General features: G+C 43.7%; 1 protein-coding gene across 1 annotated transcript in view; it reads right to left on the bottom strand.

Moving 5' to 3' along the window:
• Window positions 1–9,576, bottom strand: part of LOC128692724 (transforming growth factor beta receptor type 3) — a 500,896-nt gene extending 491,320 nt beyond the window's left edge. The window contains exon 1 of the mRNA XM_070090033.1: window positions 9,225–9,576. Within this exon, the coding sequence (XP_069946134.1) occupies window positions 9,225–9,261 (37 nt within the window). The 5' untranslated portion in view covers window positions 9,262–9,576. The remainder of the gene's footprint in view (window positions 1–9,224) is intronic.
• Window positions 9,577–21,571: the final 11,995 nt, after the last annotated feature.

Here is a 21,571-nt window from a genome sequence, read left to right on the forward strand (position 1 = left end):
TCAGGAGCTCAACACAAGATTTAAAGAGGTATTTACAGTGGAAACCAGTAGGACTCCAAGAAATCAGAACAGGGGGGCACACCAGCAAGTGCTGGATGAGGTACATATAACCAAGGAGGAGGTGAAGAAGCTGCTATGCGAACTTGACACCTCAAAGGCGGTGGGACCAGACAACATCTCTCCATGGGTCCTTAAAGAGGGAGCAGAGATATTGTGTGAGCCATTAACAAAGATCTTCAACACATCATTTGAAACTGGGCAACTCCCTGAGGTATGGAAAATGGCAAATGTAGTCCCAATTTTTAAAAAGGGAGACAGACATGAGGCACTAAACTACAGACCTGTATCTCTAACGTGTATAGTATGCAAGGTCATGGAGAAGATCATCAGGAGGAGAGTGGTGGGGCACCTGGAAAGAAACAAGTGTATAATTGACAACCAGCACGGTTTCAGGGAAGGAAAATCCTGTGTCACAAACCTACTAGAGTTTTATGACAAGGTGACAGAAGTAAGACAAGAGAGAGAGGGGTGGATCGACTGCGTATTTTTGGACTGCAAGAAGGCTTTCGACACAGTTCCTCACAAGAGGTTACTGCAAAAGCTAGAGGACCAGGCACACATAACAGGAAAGGCACTGCAATGGATCAGAGAATATCTGACAGGGAGGAAACAACGAGTCATGGTACGCGACGAGGTGTCAGAGTGGGCGCCTGTGACAAGCGGGGTTCCACAGGGGTCAGTCCTAGGACCTGTGCTGTTCTTGGTATACGTGAACGACATAACGGAAGGGATAGACTCAGAAGTGTCCTTGTTTGCAGACGATGTGAAGTTAATGAGAAGAATCGAATCGGACGAGGATCAGGCAGGACTACAAAGAGATCTGGACAGGCTACAAGCCTGGTCCAGCAACTGGCTCCTTGAATTTAACCCTGCCAAATGCAAAGTCATGAAGATTGGGGAAGGGCAAAGAAGACCGCAGACACAATATAGTTTAGATGGTCAAAGACTGCAAACCTCACTAAAGGAAAAAGATCTGGGGGTGAGTATAACACCGAGCATATCTCCTGAGGCGCACATCAATCAGATAACTGCTGCAGCATACGGGCGCCTGGCAAACCTACGGATAGCGTTCCGATACCTCAGTAAGGATTCGTTTAAGACTCTGTACACCATCTACGTCAGGCCCATACTGGAGTATGCAGCACCAGTTTGGAATCCACACCTAGTCAAGCACGTCAAGAAATTAGAGAAAGTGCAAAGGTTTGCAACAAGACTAGTCCCAGAGCTACGGGGATTGTCCTATGAAGAAAGGTTGAGGGAAATCGGCCTGACGACACTGGAGGCCAGGAGGGTCAGGGGAGACATGATAACGACATATAAAATACTGCGCGGAATAGACGAGGTGGACAAAGACGGGATGTTCCAGAGATGGGACACAGACACAAGAGGTCACAATTGGAAGTTGAAGACTCAGATGAATCAAAGGGATGTTAGGAAGTATTTCTTCAGTCATAGAGTAGTCAGGCCATGGAATAGCCTAGAAAGTGATGTGGTGGAGGCAGGAACCATACATAGTTTTAAGGCGAGGTATGATAGAGCTCATGGGGCAGGGAGAGAGAGGACCTAGTAGCAATCAGCGAAGAGGCGGGGCCAGGAGCTGTGAATCGACCCCTGCAACCACAAATAGGTGAGTACACACACACACACACAAAGCTCAGTACTGGGAACGACGCTGCATTTTGAGCTCTTATGATTCAACTGTCATTTTTTGTATAACTTTATTTTTATTTTATTATTGAAAATAAGTGATCGTGGTCGTGAATAAGAATAGTGAAGAAAAAACCTAAAAGGAGAGCAGTATAAACTACCATTGAACTAAAAAATGAACTTATTTCAAAACACGAAAGTGGAATACGTCGTGTTGATCTAGCTAAGGAATATGGCATGTCACCATCTACCGTATTTTCTATTATCTGAAGGATGCTTTTAGGGGTCAGTGCCCGCTCGGCACAGTCCCAGACCAGGCCTCCTGGTAGTTCAAGGCCTGATCAGGTAAGTTGTTACTGTTGGCCACACGCAGTGCAATGTACAAACTATAGCCCCACTGGTCAGGAAGTGACTAAGAACTTGTCCAGTTCCCTCTTCAGAACTGGAAGAGGTTTATTAGTAATTACCCTTTTGATAAACGAGACACTTGTCGATTTTTTAAACCATTTATTAACAATTCCCTTATGCATGGGAAGAGAACGTTGAAGAGTCGGGAACCTCTGACATTCAACGAGTTCTCTTAGTGTATTCGCCGCACCTCTGCTACTTATTGGAGGTACTTTGCATCGTTTGCCAAGTCTCTTGCTTTCACATGGGTGGTTTTGAGACTAGTCCATCCAAGATTTTCCAGGTGTAAATTATAATCTACCTCTCTCTCGTCTACATTCCAAGGAATACAGTTGAAGGGACCTCAGACATTCCCACGAATTTAGATGTCTGAGTACATACGGGCAGTGAAAGTTTTCTAGCTCAGTGATCTAGTCTGAAGAGAAATGACTTTAAGATCATTGGCTCAGCATCTCTTATCTCGAGAGTTATATTTGTCTAGCCTCTCAGTTTACCTGACGTAGCAGTAGTAGCATTGTAATAATGTTAGTAGAATTACCGACAATATGTAAAGTAAAAGGACACAAGTGCAACTAATGTGACATTTTATTGTGGCAACGTTTCAGAGCGAAACGTTGCCACAATAAAATGTCATATTAGTTGCACTTGTGTCCTTTTAATAGTAGTATTGGTGTGATCTTTGAAAGTGAGATCTTCCGACATCCTCACTCCTAAGATTGAAACTTCTGCTTTACTGAATGTGCCAACAAGACTTAAAATTCTTGCAGGGCTCATATATGAATTCTTGCCTGTACATGTTATTTTACAAGGTTAATTAACCAATATTCTGACTTAAAAATGGCTTGTTAAGAATAACTTCCAGGGTCTGGAACGAATTAATCCAATTTACACCATTTCCTATGGAAAAAATTGATCCAATATTCAGAACACTCAGGAACCAATTAATTCCGAATATAGAGGTTCTGTGTGTGTGTGTGTGTGTGTGTGTGTGTGTGTGTGTGTGTGTGTGTGTGTGTGTGTTAATGAAATCAATGAGAATTGATGGTCGAGCGGTTAGAGCGATGTGTACATTGCACAGTTCTCATGGAGCTGGACATAGTGACGCGAGATCGAATCTCGGCTAACCGCAGTTCTGGTAATAATATATCTATGTCATGCCGAATAGGTTAAATTGGTCAATTAGCAAGAACTCGTTTAAAATTAAGTCCTTTCTAAAAAATTTCTTATACGTTTAGCGATACATTTTTTCATTCATGTTAATGTAAAAATTATTAATTTTGTACCAAAAGAACCTTAGAAAACTTGCCTAACCTTATTAAAATGAGCACAATTTAATTTAGCCTAATCCAACTGTATTTTAGATACATTTCCCAAGGTTCTTTTGGTACAAAATTATTAAATTTTACAATAACAAATGAAAAAATACATCTTTAAATGTATAAGAGAAAATTTTAGAAAGGACTTAATTTTAAATGAGTTCTTGGTAAGTGACCAGTTTTACATATTACAACAACAAACATCACTCGTGACATTCTTAATGCCATATTTTATTCATTCTAGAGTATATATCATGTTTTTATGTTATTAATATTTATGTCATATTAGATGAATTGTGCTAGATAAATAAGCCGTAGAGCTGATATTAATGTCATATTGAAGGACTATGTTGTCCAGACTCCCATCACAATTCCTGACATACGTCAGAAACAAACCTCTCTGGAACACTTTTTTGAGCAACAGGGGTCCAGTGACTCAAGCTGGTCCGAGTGGCATTAAAAAACAATGGGAAGTAACCCAGGATAAGGACTTGGCACCCGAAGTCTTTATGGAAGGGATTCCCCTACCAAACAACTGTAAACTCCTCCATCCTCTCCCCTCCTCCTGTCTTCCATACATCACCATGTCTTCAATAAAGGTAAGTGTGATGTTATTTTTGTTTTATTCTTCATGTATCATTGTTTTCTGTGTAGGTAAATATATATTTCATGTAGAAAACATTTTTTGTTAATACTTTTGGATGTGTGAAACGGATTCATTGGATTTCCATTATTTCTTATGGGGAAAATTAATTCGGAATTCGTCAGATTCGGGTTTAGTCACTCTCTGGAATGGATTAATTACGAAAACCGGGGGTCCACTGTAATATATATATATATATATATATATATATATATATATATATATATATATATATTATATGCAATAAGATCACAGTAAACAGGTGATTTCAGAATATGCAAAACAACCACTCTGAAAGAATAGAGAAATTCAAAGCGCTTTCGTGACTACTCACATTATAATGTGAGTATATATATATATATATATATATATATATATATATATATATATATATATATATATATATATACATGAAGAACTATTTACGTAAGATTCGGGCAAATCTTGCAAACTTCTCCTTACATTTCACCTAAGCTTATGTTTACTTTCCTGTATTTCTCATTCATGTAATACACATTTCCTTTACAGAATGCCTGGTACAAATTCGAACCAAGACATAGGATTCCTGGAACCATTAACAGATATAAAGAGAACAAGAGTACAGGATCATTACTTTACTCAGGCAGCTAGCCATGTTTTGGAGAAGCCATATTTTTTTGCATTAACAACCCGATTATTATAATCAATAAAGAAGCGCTAAACCTAATTAACAAGCCGAGAAAGCCCATGTCACTTATTTCCACTGAGGTCCTTTGTCGGACGTTGCCATGGACGACAGGCACATAAGTCGATTAACGCCTGGATAATATTTGCTGCTAGGTAACAGAGGCAGCTGGTGTCAGAGCACTTGCCCTTACGTCTGTGCCGAAGATTCAACACGGGTACTATCGAACACGCTACCACAACCCCGGAACTTAAGTTCACAGAAGAAACAGAATAACGAGACCACTTATACATTACATAATGTTATTCTCATCAAAATTGCCATAACCATCAGTTTGATTGATGTTTGAAGGTCTTAGCGGCATCAACGGCATGTCCTGGGAGAGCTGGTATATGCTCGTACCTATCAAACCACAAGGCCACTACGATACAATTATCCCTGCTAAACGAGTGTTGATGTTGCGGCAATGATTGTGCTGCAGCAATGATGGTGCAGCAATGATGGTGCACCAAAGTTGGTGATACTGCAACGCTGGTGCTCACAGCAATGTTGCTACAATGAAGCTGCTGCATCAGTTGGTGCTGCAGCTATGAGTATTGGTGCTGCTATAATGAGTGATGGTGCTGCAGCAATGATAATACAATCGTGTTTAGTAATACAATGGTTGTTGGACATAAGGTGTTAATCACACAAGCTACATTGTGTTGGAGGTAGAAGGAAGTGTAGAAGCAGCTAGAGTGAAGTGTTGGAGGGAGTGAAGTGTTGGCAGAGGAAAAGTGAAGGGTTGGAAGGGATTGGAAATGTTGGAGGGAGGGTAAGAGGTCAGGAGGAAGGAGTAGGAGACCAGGGTGGGTGAGAGGGAATTAGGGAGAGAAAGGGACCAGGGAGGAGGAAGAGGCCACGAAGAAGAGAGAAGAGGCCAAGGGAAGGAATAAGGAAGAAAAGCTATGAGAGGGAGAGAGGCCACGAAGGAGAGAAGCCAGGAGTGATGGAAAGAGGCCAGGAGTGTGGGAGAGGGGCCAGGAGTGAGGGAGAGGGGCCTGAAGTGAAGGAGAGGGGCCAAAAGTGAGGGAGAGAGGTCAGAAGTGAGGGAGAGGAGCCTGGAGGGAGAGGGGCCAGGAGAGTGGGAGAGGGGCCAGGAGAGTAGGAGAGAGGCCAGGAGTGGGGGGGAGAGGCCAGGAGGGAGAGAAGCCAGGAGACGAGCAAGGGAGAGAAGATAGGAAGGAGAGGAGAGTGAGAGAGAAGCTAGGAAGGAGTGAGGGAGAGGGGCCAGGAGGGAGAGGGGCCAGGAGGGAGAGAATCCAGAGAAAAGTTAGGAGCGAGATAGGCCAGGAAGATGAATGTGTGAGAGAGGCCAGGAAGATGAATGTGGGAGAGAGGCCAGGAAGATGAATGTAGGAGAGTCCAGGAAGATAAATGAGGGAGACAGGCCAGGAAGAATGAGGTAGAGAGGCCAGGAAGATGAATGTGGGAGAGAGGCCAGGAAGATGAATGTAGGAGAGTCCAGGAAGATAAATGAGGGAGACAGGCCAGGAAGAATGAGGTAGAGAGGCCAGGAAGATGAATGTGGGAGACCAGGAAGATGAATGTGCGAGGCCAGGAATTTGAATAAGAATATAAGAAAGGAGGAACACTGCAGGAGGCCTGTTGGCCCATACTAGGCAATGAATGAGAGAGGCCATGTAGATGAATGAGAGGCCAGAAAAATGGATGTGGGAGAGGCCAAGAAAATGAATGAGGGAGAGAGGCCAGGAAGATGAACGAGGGAGAGACCACGAAAATGAATGAGGGAGAGAGGCCAGGTAGATGAATGTGTGAGAGGCCAAGATGATGAGAGGAGCCAGGAAGGTGAATGAGACAGCGAGGCCAGGAAGACGAGAGGCGCCAGGAATATGAGGACAAGAATATGAGGGGAAAGAGAAGCAAGGAAGATGAATGAGGGAGAAGCCAGGAAGATGAATGTGAGAGAGAGGTCAGGAAGATGAATGTGAGAGAGAGGTCAGGAAGATGAATGTGGGAGAGAGGACAGGAAGATGAATGAGAGAGGCCAGAAAGATGAATGTGGGAGAGGCCAAGATGATGAGAGGAGCCAGGAAGGTGAATGAGACAGCGAGGCCAGGAAGACGAGAGGCGCCAGGAATATGAGGACAAGAATATGAGGGGAAAGAGAAGCAAGGAAGATGAATGAGGGAGAAGCCAGGAAGATGAATGTGAGAGAGAGGTCAGGAAGATGAATGTGAGAGAGAGGTCAGGAAGATGAATGTGGGAGAGAGGACAGGAAGATGAATGTGGGGGACAGGAAGATGAATGTGGGAGAGAGGGCAGGAAGATGAATGTGGGAGAGAGGACAGGAAGATGAATGTGGGAGAGGGGCCAGGAAGATTAATGAGGTAGAGAGACCAGGAAGATGAATCTGGGAGGGAGGACAGGAAGATGTATGTGGGAAAGAGGACAGGAAGATGAATGTGGGAGAGAGGACAGGAAGATGAATGTGGGAGAGAGGACAGGAAGATGAATGTGGGAGAGAGGCCAGGAAGATGAATGAGGGAGAGAGGCCAGGAACCAGAAGATATCAGAAACACTGCTGGAACAAGTGTAGAAGCCTTCAAGAGGAAACTAGACAAGTATCTTCACCAGGTGCCAGATCAACCAGGCTGTGATGGATATGTGGGGCAGCGGGCCTCCAGTAGCAACAGCCTGGTTGACCAGGCGAGCACCAGACGAGCCTGGCCCATGGCCGGGCTCAGAGTAGACATACTCTCGAAATTCTTCAAAGGTAAAGGTAAGGTAAGGAGGATGAATGTAGGAGAGGCCAGGAAGATGAATGAGAGGCCACGAAGATGAATGAGGGAGAGGCCACGAAGATGAATGAGGGAGAGGCCAGGAAGATGAATGAGGGAGAGACCAGGAAGATGAATGTGGGAGAGAGGCCAGGAAGATGAGGGAGAGAGGCCAGGAAGATGAATGAGGGAGAGAGGCCAGGAAGATGAATGAGGGAGAGGGGCCAGGAAGATGAATGAGGCCAGGAAGATGAATGAGGAAGAGAGGCCAGGAAGATGAATGAGGGAGATAGGCCAGGAAGATGAATGAGGGAGATAGGCCAGGAAGATGAATGAGGGAGAGGGCCAGGAGGATGAATGAGGGAGAGAGGCCACGAAGATGAATGAGGGAGAGAGGCCACGAAGATGAATGAAAGAGAGGCCACGAAGATGAATGAGGGAGAGGGGACAGGAAGATGACTGAGGGAGAGGGGGCAGGAAGATGAATTAGGGAGAGAGGCCACGAAGATGAATGAGGGATAGGGGACAGGAAAATGAATTAAGGAGAGAGGCCATGAAGATGAATGAGGGAGAGAGGCCACGAAGATGAATGAGGCCAGAAAAATGAATGTGGGAGGGGCCAAGATGAATGAGGGAGAGGCCACGAAAATGAATGAGCGAGAGAGGCCACGAAGACTGAGGGAGAGGGGCCACGAAGGTGAATGAGGGAGAGGCCACGAAGATGAATGAGGGAGAGGCCACGGAAATGAATGAGAGAGGCCACGAAGATGAATGAGAGGCCACGAAGATGAGTGAGAGGCCAGAAAGATGAATGTGGGAGAGAAGCCAGAAAGATGAATGTGGGAGAGAGGCCAGGAAGAAAAATGAGGGAAAGGCCAGGAAGAAGAATGAGGGAGAGAGGCCAGGAAGACTGAGGGAGAGGGGCCACGAAGGTGAATGAGGGAGAGGCCACGAAGATGAATGAGAGGCCACGATGAGTGAGGCCAGAAAGATGAATGTGGGAGAGAGGCCAAAAAGATGAATGTGGGAGAGAGACCAGGAAGAAAAATGAGGCTCTGCCAGGAAGAATGAGGGAGGCCAAGAAGATGAATGAGGGAGAGAAGCCAGGAAGATGAATGAGGGAGAGAGGCCAGGAAGATGAATGAGGGAGAGAGGCCAGGAAGATGAATGAGGGAGAGAGGCCAGGAAGATGAATGAGGGAGAGAGGCCAGGAAGATGAATGAGGGAGGCCAGGAAAATGAGGGAGAGGCCAGTAAGATGAGGGAGAGAGGACAGAAAGATGAATGAGAGAGGACAGAAAGATGAATGTGGGAGAGGCCAGGAAGTTGAATGAGACAGCGAGGCCAGGAAGATGAGAGGCGCCAGGAACATGAATGGGGGAGAGAGTCGCCAAGATGAGGGAGGGAGAAGCAAGGAAGATGAATGAGAGAGAAGCCAGGAAGATAAATGTGGGAGGGAGGCCAGGAAGAGGAATGTGGGAGAGAGGCCAGGAAGATGAATGTGGGAGAGAGGCCAGGAAGTTGAATGTATGAGTGGCCAGGAGGAATGAGGGAGAGACCAGGAAGATGAATGAGGTAAAGAAGCTAAGAGGAATGAGGTAGAAAGGACAGGAGGAAGAATGAGGGAGAGATGCCAAAGGGAATGAGAGAGGCCAAGAGTGAGGCAGACCGGCCTGACCTCCATTAAAAGCAAGGTGTTCAACTTACCAGTTCTGTCTACTCCATGTGTAGGTTGTAGCACCATACACACACACAAGGCTACCCACTATAGTCAATGAAACACAATAACATACACCAAGTATGTTTTTTTTTTTTTTTTTTAGTTTTATTTTTGGGGTGGCTAGGCCTCTTTCAACAGCCTACGCGCAAACTGTCTTCGTATATAAATTCTCCCACAGTCTGGGTCACTCAAATGGCACTGTTTAGACTTTGTTATATATATTTACAATTATTTTGTTCAGTATATTGTAGATTTTTAGTACGTGCACAAGACCAAAAAACTAAAAAAAAAGGGACTGAGCGTTATGAGAGCATGAGGACACGTAAACACCCTCGTACTGCTGAACTGATACTGATGGTTACTTCAGGAGTGTTGTCGTCGCCGCACGCCTGGAAAAACTCTCATACAACAACGCAAAAACCTTCTGCCATCCATACCCAAACCTCTGCTCATTAATCTTTCCTACGCTACTAGCTTCATTGAAAAATACCCGACATACTATTGCTAAATATTTGCTCGTTAATACGCTAAGATGGTATAGGCGAGTGAGAGGGTTCACTTAAGTAGCAGTTGTGTTAATCGTACGTCGGGCGTCATGTTGGCCAGAGTAGTAAAAAACCATAAATTGTGTTTTTCAACATTATGGTATTCAAGAGAACATTACTTACCACAAAGTTACCCATCACCCACAGTATCATGGGTCACCATCGCCCAGCCTAACACACTCTACAACGCTTCCCTTAAAGCTGCAATCATCACAAGACGTGAAAGTATTTTCAGGTCTCCCACTGCTAATAATACTCAGTCAGTATTAGTAGCCAAATTCATTGAGGGGCGGCCAGCAGCAGTAGGGTACGAAATAACTGTTTTGTGACAAGCCAACTGCTGCTCTTCTATTTAGATATCCATCGACAGAATTTACCCTCCGCTCAAGAGAATTTAACCTTGGAAACTGAAGTAATTGTATTGTCAGTGAAGGAAGGCTTTGTGTAGTGTTGTGAGCTTATTATAAACCAACAGTGTTGTTTGTTCAGTGTTGCTTGTTTATTCAGTGTTGTCTGTTCAGTGCTGTTTGTTCAGTGCTGTTTGTTCAATGTTGCTTGTTTATTCAGTGTTGTCTGTTCAGTGTTGTTTGTTCAGTGTTGTTTGTTCAGTGTTGTTTGTTCAATGTTGCTTGTTTATTCAGTGTTGTCTGTTCAGTGCTGTTTGTTCAGTGTTGTTTGATTCGCTGCCTGACTACGGTGGAGTGCGGTTGTGCCCAGCACCCCTCTGCTGTTTTTCAGGCGAGCTACCACAGTACATCAACAACCATTGAGTAGTGTGGACGTGCGCTGCTCATTTTGGGATATCAAAATGGCTGAACATACAGTACGGAGAGTAAATACTATCTGCATAGAGCTGGTTCGTGGTACGTTAAGTGGAGATACGATGAACGTACTTCTCCCTAACATCATCAGGGACACATATGGTATCCCCAACGAGGAATTATATGGCGTCGCTCTTAATGGTTTGTCAAGAATCTTCGTGAAATTTCTGAGAGCCGGCTTCTACACAAGAATTGTCGAGCAGTACCAGGAACAACGCATGAGTGTGAATTCAGCGATGGATGTTGTGTTACATGATGTTTCTAAGTACTACACATGGGTGAAGGTACGGAATGTACCCTTCGAGGCTACGGCGTATGGACTACAGGAGTTTTTTCGCAGTTATGGGACAGTGCATTCTGCAACCATGGGGGTATGGAGGGATGGTCCATATGAAGGAATGCCGGAAGGTTCTTACACCCTTAAAATGTCTTTAACAAGGCCTATACCATCCTATGTAACGATGACCGGTTGTAGAACACAGGTTTATGTGTACTATGCGGGTCAGAGAAAAACATGTCGTCTGTGCAGCTCTTATGAGCACATGGCAGCCCAGTGTCCTAGGAGGCAGGCTCCTCGAATTCTGGAAACGCCGATTGTGATTCAACAGTCGTGTGATTTGGTGCCTGGCTCTGTTGCCTCTGGAGGCCGGAGGCCTGATCTCTGGAGCAAGGAGGTCGACCGGGAGGTGGCGGAGGAGGAGACGTGTGTCACTATCCCAGGGGAGTCGGGGGAGTCGAAGGTGTTATCTGAGGAGTCTTTAGTCCAGGAAGCTTCGACTCAGGAGGGTTTACTGGCAGATGTCATCAAGGATTTTTTGGATGGGGATGAGCCCGGTGTAGAAGGTGTCCTCAGTTTATGTGAAGTTGGAGAGCTGGAGGGACAACAAATTGTGGAGAAAGACTTGAGTAAGAAAAGGCTGGAGTGTGTGGTGGCCGTGGAGGTACACCAGGAGGATTCGTCTGAGAGTGAGATGTGTGTAAGTGGAAGTTCTAGAAAAAGAACTGCGGCATCAGAGATAGACGAGGTTATTACCCCGGGGCAGAGGCCGGGGAAGAAGTCATGGGCAGCGGTTGTGGAGCCGATGCCACATAGTGCTAGAGGTGCGCCTGAGTTGCACAGTGGGAGAGGGAGGGGGGAGGTGACTGCACAGGATAACTCGAGTGGTAAGGGAATACGTAATGTGAAAAGTGCAGCGAGTAAATCCCAGCGGCATAGGGGAAAGCCGCCACTTCTATAATTTTCAGAAGTGTCACGCTTAATGTCAATGGACTTAAGACTGAGGTTAAGAAAGTTTGGTTGGAGTGGTTTTTACGGCGGTTTGATGTAGATATTTGCTTTTTGCAAGAGCATAATCATAGGGCTGGTTGTGTGTTGCGGTTAAAAGGATATCGGATGTATGTTACCAGTGGTTTGCAATTGAAAGGTGGGGTAGCAGTGGCGATAAAGGAGACCAGCCCCTTGCGTGTCATCGGCTGGGAAGAGGGGGGGGGTGGGAGGGTCGTGAGGGTGGATGGTGTCTGGGGTGAGAGTCGAGCTAGTTTTGTAGGAGTTTACATGCCAGCAACTAGCAATACCAGGGTAAAAGTAGATTTTGTCAGAGAGGTATTGCTGTATCACTTGAGAGGTTTGCCTGCTATAACAGTAATAGGTGGTGATTGGAATTGTGTGATTAGGAGTGGTGATGTCGAACCGAGAGGGGCGGGTTGTGTGCTGAGTGTGCTGAGGGATGTATTGCGAGATATTGGGGTTGTTGATGTGGTGGGGAGGGGGGGATACCTAGTGGAGCACACGTTCGTCCGTAGGGGATATGAAGCGCGATTGGACAGAATTTATATTAAGCAGGGTATAGATGTTGTGAGGGTGCAAACCTTCGATGTGGGGTTTTCGGATCACAGAGCGGTAATAGCAGATTTGATGTGGGATGGAGTGGTGCGTATTTATTCTGGGTACTGGAAATTAAATGTAAGGCTTCTTAAGGAGGAGGAGGAGGGGCCTTTTTTCAGTGATTGGTGGTTGCCTTTTTGGGAGGCTAGGGACAGGGAGATAGATCTGTTAGATTGGTGGGAAATGCAGGCAAAACCGGGAATAGCGAATTTTTTTAAGGTTAGGGGACGGGAAGAGGCGAGGTGGCGTTTTGGGTTGCAAAATTATCTGGAGGGACAGTTGCAAGATTGTTATGTTGGGGGAGGTGGTAGGAGGGATGACATGGACAGTCTGCGGAGCAAGATCGCTGAAATACACAATGATAGGTTTGATGCAATTAGGGTTAGGGCGGGGTTAGAGGATGTATTGTGGGGTGATAAGCCGTCTGGGTTTGTTTTACGTAAATTTAGGGACCGACAGAGTGTAACCACCATTCTACAATTGGAGACAAGCCCTGGGGTGGGAGGGTATCCAGTGGGTCGAGTCCTATCCAATACTGAAAGTATGAGTCTCTATGCTGATAGTTGGTTTAGGGAGAAATGGAGTTGGAGGGAGGGGGGTTCCTGGGAGGGTATTTTTGAAGGGGGGTTCCATAGCATTTTAAGTGAGCAGGATAGAGTGGGGTTGGAGGTTGGTATAAGTGAGGTTGAGGTGGAAGAGGCAGTTTTCGGGATGAGTACCGGGAAAACACCAGGGATAGACGGTATACCAAATGATTTTTATAGAGCACATTGGGGGTGTATTAGGCAGTGCTTTGTTAGGCTATTGGATCATATGTTAACTAGTGGGAAGTTGGGCACATCGCAAAGTACGGGTGTCATAGTTTTGGTGCCAAAGAAGAGGGGGGGTAGAGAGTTGAGTGCTTACCGAGCAATATCTTTGATGTGTGCAGATTACAAGGTTTTTGCGAAAATTTTGGGTAATAGACTGAAGAAGGTCATGGGGTCGGTGATACATGGGGGACAATTTGGTATCCCGGGGAGGAGTATGCGGGTAGGTCATGGACGTATTCGGGATTTCCTTGAGGGTAGTAGTAAGGGAGGTATTCTAGGTCTGGATTGGGAGAAAGCTTATGATTATGTGGATAGGGACTTTTTGTTTGAGAGTATGGTGAGAATGGGTTTTGGAGGGAGGGTGGTTGGATGGGTGAGGACATTGTATGAGAATGCATCGATGAGAGTACAGGTAAATGGTAGGTTGGGTAGTTCAGTAAGCATGGGGAGGGGTTTAAGGCAGGGGTGTCCACTCTCCCAAATACTCTTTGCATGTATGCAGAATCCTTTCTATGTTCTGGTTGATGGTGGGATGGGAAGGATGGGGGAGAGAGGTGGATTTTGTGGGAATATTGTTGGTTATGTAGATGATACAACTGTTTTACTTAATGAGATAGAAGATTTAAGTAAAGTGGGAAGGGTAATTGAGATTTTTGGGAATGCTACTGGGATGAGAGTTAATAAGCAGAAATCACGGTTGTTGGAGGTAGGCAATTGGGTAGGAGGGACCTTGGGGGAGGAGTTTGGCTGGATAACTGTAGATAGGCTGAAGATTTGTGGGATTTTGTATTTAGCAGATGTACAGGAGAGCAGGAGGGTTAATTCAGAAATGGTAATGGACAGAGCTTTGAGTAGGCTCAGGAGTCTAAGGGCCGGGGATGTAACCTTGCATCAAAGGGTTGTGGTGGTAAATACGCTGATTTATAGTAAGGTGTGGGGAGTGGCGGAAATTTACCCCTTAAGAAGTCAGGATATTATGGAATTACAAAGAAGAGCCTTAAGGTATGTGTGGGGTTTTGGGAGGGCGTGGTTGGGTAAAGATGTGGTAATGACTGCGGTAAGACAGGGAGGATTGGGATTGATGGCATTAGGGTCTAGGGTGAAGGCGCTATATGTGAAGCAGAGGTATATTCGGGCAGCGGGGGAAAGGGGTCTTCGGGTGGGGGAGGTGATGGGGGATATCCGCAAATGGTGGGGTGGCAGGGACTTAGTGGAGTGTGAAGATATGTTGCGGTTTATGTTAAAGGTACGCAATGTTAAAAAACTCAAGGTAAAACGGTTAGTGGGTGTGGGTCGTCGTCAGGAATCAATGCAAGGGATGGCAGTGTATCCCACATATGATTGGAGAGTGATATGGGTGGAATTTAGTAAATTAAGAATACCGGCAAGAGCGAGGGAATTAGTTTATAGATTTCTTATGGGGACGTTAGCATCGAAAGAGGTGCTAAGACGAATGGGTTTTGTGAGAGAGGCATCATGCGGTTTTTGTGGGGAAGTTGAAACGGCTTTTCATGTAGTATATTTTTGTTCTGCTTTGGAGGTGGTAAGATTGTGGTTGAAGAGGGTTTTCTTTTTATTGGGGGGGGGACAGATATCAACCCTCAGGGCTTTAATGTTAGATATGGGAGGGGTACCCAAAGAGGTGGGGAGGGCTATCAGATACGTAATAGTTGATTACTTGCATGTTTCTTGGGGGATGAGGGAGGTGGAGGGAAACATTAGGATAAAAGCGTTGGCGGCGTGTTTTTATAGGACAGCATGTAGGAACAAACAATTATATGGGGGAAGGTGGGTAATTAGTTTTCCAGAGGAATATCGTGAGTTTACTGTTGAACGTCTACTCCGTTTGGTGACGGGGTGAGAGGCAAGGGGTTGGTCTCTTCAGTGGTGTGTCCTCTTGGAGTGATTGGAAGCCTGATGAGGAAGGTTGATTGGTTTGCAAGGTGGTAGATGTGGGTAAAGTTTTTTTTGCAGGGAGCCGTCGGGGGCTCCGGGGTATGTAGACCGTTCCGGGGTATGAACCGTCGGGGGCTCCGGGGTATGTAGAATGAATCACAGAGTCAAAAGTAGTATGTGATTTTCTGTTTTTTCTCTTATTGTTATAAGAACCATTTTATATAGGGGGTTTATATTTATATGTATATTGTGAGGATATGTTTTATACATTCGAATCTGATGTTAGATTTATCCTTGTCATATGTCTCTTTTTTATCGTATTGAATGGGTACAAAATGACCTATGTACCAAAATATAAAAGTATTTGATGGGGTTTATATATACCCTTCATTTGACTGGAAGGTCATATTATATATTGAGTGTTAATCGGTAACATTAATTTTGTGTGTGTGTAGGTGTGTTAGTGGGAACAATGTCTTAGGTATAGTTCTATCATTGGATGTAATATTTTTTTAGTTTATTTGGTGAAAAGTCATTTAGTGCTTTATTTCTATGTATGATCCAGTTTGTTCTGTACGAACAAATGCACATACACGTATGTGTGTATAAGCATGCGTATATGTATACATATATGTATATATGTATATGTATATGTATATGTATGTGTATATATATATATATATATATATATATATGTATATGTATGTATGTATATGTATGTATATATATATATATGTGTGTATGTGTATATATATATATATATATATATATATATATATATATATATATATATATATATATATATATGTATATATATATATATATGTTTGTAGGACTCATTCCTACATGTTTTATAATGACTCCGACTGTTTGTTTGGAAGTCGGTTGGTTGGGTTAATTTAGTAGAATTTGTTATATCAATGTGTTACAATGTTTTTTGTGTGTACCTGACATTGTCTGACACTTCTGTTTTGGATGTTATGTATTTAGTTTGTCTAGTTTTTTTTTTAGTGACAAGTCTTTTTTGTTTGTTTGTTTGTTTGTTCTAGTATAATCCAGTCTGTGCTGTAAGAACATATGTGCACATACATGTATGTGTATATGTGCATGTGTATGTATATACATATATACATGAATATAGGACTTATTCCTACATGTTTTATGACTCCGACGTTCTATTTTGTAGTCGGTATGTTTTTTTTTTTTCCCCGTAAACGGGTTGGGTTTCTTACGGTAGAATTTCGTTATATCAATATGTTAAAATGGTTTTTTTTTGTTTATTGTGTGTGTACTGACATTGTCTGTCACGGTTTTGGATTTGCTAATTGTCGGCTTGTATCATGTGTATGTTGTTTTTAAATAAAATATAAAAAAAAAAATTGTATTGTCAGTGAAGGAAGGCTTTGTGTAGTGTTGTGAGCTTATTATAAACCAACAGTGTTGTTTGTTCAGTGTTGCTTGTTTATTCAGTGTTGTCTGTTCAGTGCTGTTTGTTCAGTGCTGTTTGTTCAATGTTGCTTGTTTGTTCAGTGTTGTTTGTTCAGTGTTGTTTGTTCAGTGTTGTTTGTTCAGTGTTGTTTGTTCAGTGTTGTTTGTTCAGTGTTGTTTGTTCAGTGTTGTTTGTTCAGTGTTGTTTGTTCAGTGTTGCTTGTTTATTCAGTGTTGTCTGTTCAGTGTTGTTTGTTCCCTCAGTGTTGTTTATTCTTTCAATGTTGTTTGTTCAGTGTTTTGTTCCCTTTGTGTTGTTTGTTCTTTGTGTTTGTTCAGTGTTTGTTCATTCAGTGTTATTTCAGTGTTGTTTGTTCCCTCACTGTTATTTGTTACTTCAGTGTTGTTTGTTGCCTCAGTGTTGTTTGTTCCCTCAGTGTTGTTTGTTCCCTCAGTGTTGTTTGTTCCCTCAGTGTTGTTTGTTCCCTCAGTGTTGTTTGTTGCCTCAGTGTTGTTTGTTCCCTCAGTGTTGTTTGTTCCCTCAGGGTTGTTTGTTCATCCAGTGATGTTTGTTCATTCAGTGTTGTTTGTTCCTTCAGTGATGTTTGTTCATTCAGTGATGTTTGTTCCTTCAGTGATGTTTGTTCATTCAGTGTTGTTTGTTCCTTCAGTGATGTTTGTTCATTCAGTGCTGTTTGTTCCTTCAGTGATGTTCATTGTGCTGTTTGTTCCTTCAGTGATGTTTGTTCATTCAGTGTTGTTTGTTCCTTCAGTGATGTTTGTTCATTCAGTGTTGTTTGTTCCTTCAGTGATGTTTGTTCATTCAGTGATGTTTGTTCCTTCAGTGATGTTTGTTCATTCAGTGTTGTTTGTTCCTTCAGTGATGTTTGTTCATTCAGTGCTGTTTGTTCCTTCAGTGATGTTTGTTCATTCAGTGCTGTTTGTTCCTTCAGTGATGTTCATCAGTGCTGTTTGTTCCCTCAGTGATGTTTGTTCATTCAGTGTTGTTTGTTCCTTCAGTGATGTTTGTTCATTCAGTGTTGTTTGTTCCCTCAGTGATGTTTGTTCATTCAGTGATGTTTGTTCCTTCAGTGATGTTTGTTCATTCAGTGTTGTTTGTTCCCTCAGTGATGTTTGTTCCCTCAGTGATGTTTGTTCCTTCAGTGATGTTTGTTCCCTCAGTGATGTTTATTCATTCAGCGTTGTTTGTTCCCTCGGTGATGTTTGTTCCCTCTGTGTTGTTTGTTCCCATAATTTGTATAGATAGTTTCACAAGTGTCTCAGTAATCAACTCGTCGGGTTTCTAAACTATCTATACAGAGTGTGTCAGACACAGCAACATCTTAGGAACTTGATGCAGGGAATTCTTCAGAGCTTGTCTAACCTATAGGCATGACCTACTTCTACTAGTTTTCTCCACTGGTGACTCCACCTGCCACTTCTTCACCTCGCTTGAGTGCAGTACATAAGCCCTTTCTCCGTGCATATGTTGTACTTTAATCAAGATTGATGGAATGAACACATCGACTCTAGGCTGAGGGACTGATTACCTCTAACTCTTCCTCACCTTCCTCCGTTGTCTGCACTGGACTGAAGCCACCGGCTGGTGAAACGTTTCCAGAATAAAGATTCCCAAATGTTGCACAAGCCTTACCAACGAGGGTTTTGTCTTGGTTATATATTTTCACTACTTTATACAAATATTCTTTATTTGTATTTTCTTTCTCACACTTTTATCATGCCCTCTCAACGTACGCACCTGTCTATTACAAGTAAATGCTAACTTTTATTTCTCGAAAGTTTGGTTTACACATAATTCAGACAAAGGCGACATTACTGACATACTTCACACAAAGCTTTCTCCTGGTTATGCAGAACATTCCACTAGTGGAATGTTAAGTTCAGTGTTGTGAGCTTGTCAGGAAGGAAAAAAAACTGGCAGGAAATGGCAGAAATCGTACACCAAATCCAGTCATTCCTGGAGTGGAACCACAGTCGATGGCCTCCACTCCAAACCAACAGATACAGATACTAATGCCGGAAAAAAAATCCCCCCCCAGTACCAACAATACCACCAGTCCGATAACATTCTTCTTTGCAAATATACAGGGTCTAAAGCCAGCAACAAACAACAAAATACCTTTCATCCGTGGACTGCTTGCAGAGGCAAAGGCAATGTTCGCGGCTTTCACTGAGACCCACATAAAGGATCACTTGGACAACGAAATATGGATCACAGGTTACAACCTATACAGATGTGACAGAGTGAACAGGCAAAAGGGGGGGTTGGCCTGTACATTGCAGAGTCACTTGTTTTCACAGAACTGCTTAATGCCTCAAATGATGTAGTGGAAGTTTTAGCAGTAAAGGTCGAGAACCAAAACCTAGTCATTGTGGTAGTCTACAAGCCTCCGGATGCAACATCCCAGCAATTCCAGGAACAGCTGTTAAAAATTGACCACTGTCTGGAAAATCTTCCAGCTCCTGCACCCAACATCTTGCTCCTGGGGGATTTCAACTTAAGGCACCTAAAATGGAGGAATATAGCAAATAATATTGTTGCAGTAATAACACCAGGAGGCAGCTCTGATGAAAACTCACACTCACACGAGCTTTTAAATCTCTGCACAAAATTCAATTTAAACCAGCAAATAATAGAGCCTACTAGACTGGAGAATACACTAGACCTCATCTTCACTAACAATGATGATCTGATAAGAAATGTCACCATATCAAAAACAATATACTCAGATCACAACATAATTGAGGTTCAGACATGTATGCGTGGAGCCCCAGACCGACATAATGAGACTAGTCACGAGGGAGCATTCACCAAATTCAACTTCAATAACAAAAACATAAAGTGGGACCAAGTAAACCAAGTCCTAACCGATATAAGCTGGGAAGATATACTAAGCAACACAGACCCCAACTTATGCCTAGAACAGATTAACTCGGTGGCACTCGATGTATGCACAAGGCTTATTCCTCTAAGAAAAAGGAGGAATAGATGTAAAATAGAAAGAAACAGGCGCTCCCTTTACAGGCGACGGAAAAGAATAACAGAGCGGCTAAAAGAGGTCAATATATCTGAAATGCGTAGGGAGACACTGGTCAGAGAAATAGCAAGCATCGAACTTAAGCTAAAAGAATCCTTTAGGAGTCAGGAATCGCGGGAAGAACTAAAAGCCATAAATGAAATCGAAAGAAACCCAAAGTATTTCTTCTCCTATGCCAAATCAAAATCGAGAACAACGTCCAGTATTGGGCCCCTACTTAAACAAGATGGGTCCTACACAGATGACAGCAAGGAAATGAGTGAGCTACTCAAGTCCCAATATGACTCAGTTTTTAGCAAGCCGCTAACCAGACTGAGAGTCGAAGATCAAAATGAATTTTTTATGAGAGAGCCACAAAATTTGATTAACACAAGCCTATCCGATGTTATCCTGACGCCAAATGACTTCGAACAGGCGATAAATGACATGCCCATGCACTCTGCCCCAGGGCCAGACTCATGGAACTCTGTGTTCATCAAGAACTGCAAGAAGTCCCTATCACGAGCCTTTCCATCCTATGGAGAGGGAGCATGGACACGGGGGTCGTCCCACAGTTACTAAAAACAACAGACATAGCCCCACTTCACAAAGGGGGCAGTAAAGCAACAGCAAAGAACTACAGACCAATAGCACTAACATCCCATATCATAAAAATCTTTGAAAGGGTCCTAAGAAGCAAGATCACCACCCATCTAGAAACCCATCAGTTACACAACCCAGGGCAACATGGGTTTAGAACAGGTCGCTCCTGTCTGTCTCAACTATTGGATCACTACGACAAGGTCCTAAATGCACTAGAAGACAAAAAGAATGCAGATGTAATATATACAGACTTTGCAAAAGCCTTCGACAAGTGTGACCATGGCGTAATAGCGCACAAAATGCGTGCTAAAGGAATAACAGGAAAAGTCGGTCGATGGATCTATAATTTCCTCACTAACAGAACACAGAGAGTAGTCGTCAACAGAGTAAAGTCCGAGGCAGCTACGGTGAAAAGCTCTGTTCCACAAGACACAGTACTCGCTCCCATCTTGTTCCTCATCCTCATATCCGACATAGACAAGGATGTCAGCCACAGCACCGTGTCTTCCTTTGCAGATGACACCCGAATCTGCATGACAGTGTCTTCCATTCCAGACACTGCAAGGCTCCAGGCGGACATCAACCAAATCTTTCAGTGGGCTGCAGAAAACAATATGAAGTTCAACGATGAGAAATTTCAATTACTCAGATATGGTAAACATGAGGAAATTAAATCTTCATCAGAGTACAAAACAAATTCTGGCCACAAAATAGAGCGAAACACCAACGTCAAAGACCTGGGAGTGATCATGTCGGAGGATCTCACCTTCAAGGACCATAACATTGTATCAATCGCATCTGCTAGAAAAATGACAGGATGGATAATGAGAACCTTCAAAACTAGGGAGGCCAAGCCCATGATGACACTCTTCAGGTCGCTTGTTCTATCTAGGCTGGAATATTGCTGCACACTAACAGCACCTTTCAAGGCAGGTGAAATTGCCGACCTAGAAAATGTACAGAGAACTTTCACGGCGCGCATAACGGAGATAAAACACCTCAATTACTGGGAGCGCTTGAGGTTTCTAAACCTGTATTCCCTGGAACGCAGGAGGGAGAGATACATGATTATATACACCTGGAAAATCCTAGAAGGACTAGTACCGAACTTGCACACGAAAATCACTCACTACGAAAGCAAAAGACTTGGCAGACGATGCACCATCCCCCCAATGAAAAGCAGGGGTGTCACTAGCACGTTAAGAGACCATACAATAAGTGTCAGGGACCCGAGACTGTTCAACTGCCTCCCAGCACACATAAGGGGGATTACCAACAGACCCCTGGCAGTCTTCAAGCTGGCACT

The sequence above is a fragment of the Cherax quadricarinatus genome, chromosome 30 (assembly GCF_038502225.1).
Source record: "Cherax quadricarinatus isolate ZL_2023a chromosome 30, ASM3850222v1, whole genome shotgun sequence".
Lineage (NCBI taxonomy): Eukaryota > Metazoa > Arthropoda > Malacostraca > Decapoda > Parastacidae > Cherax > Cherax quadricarinatus.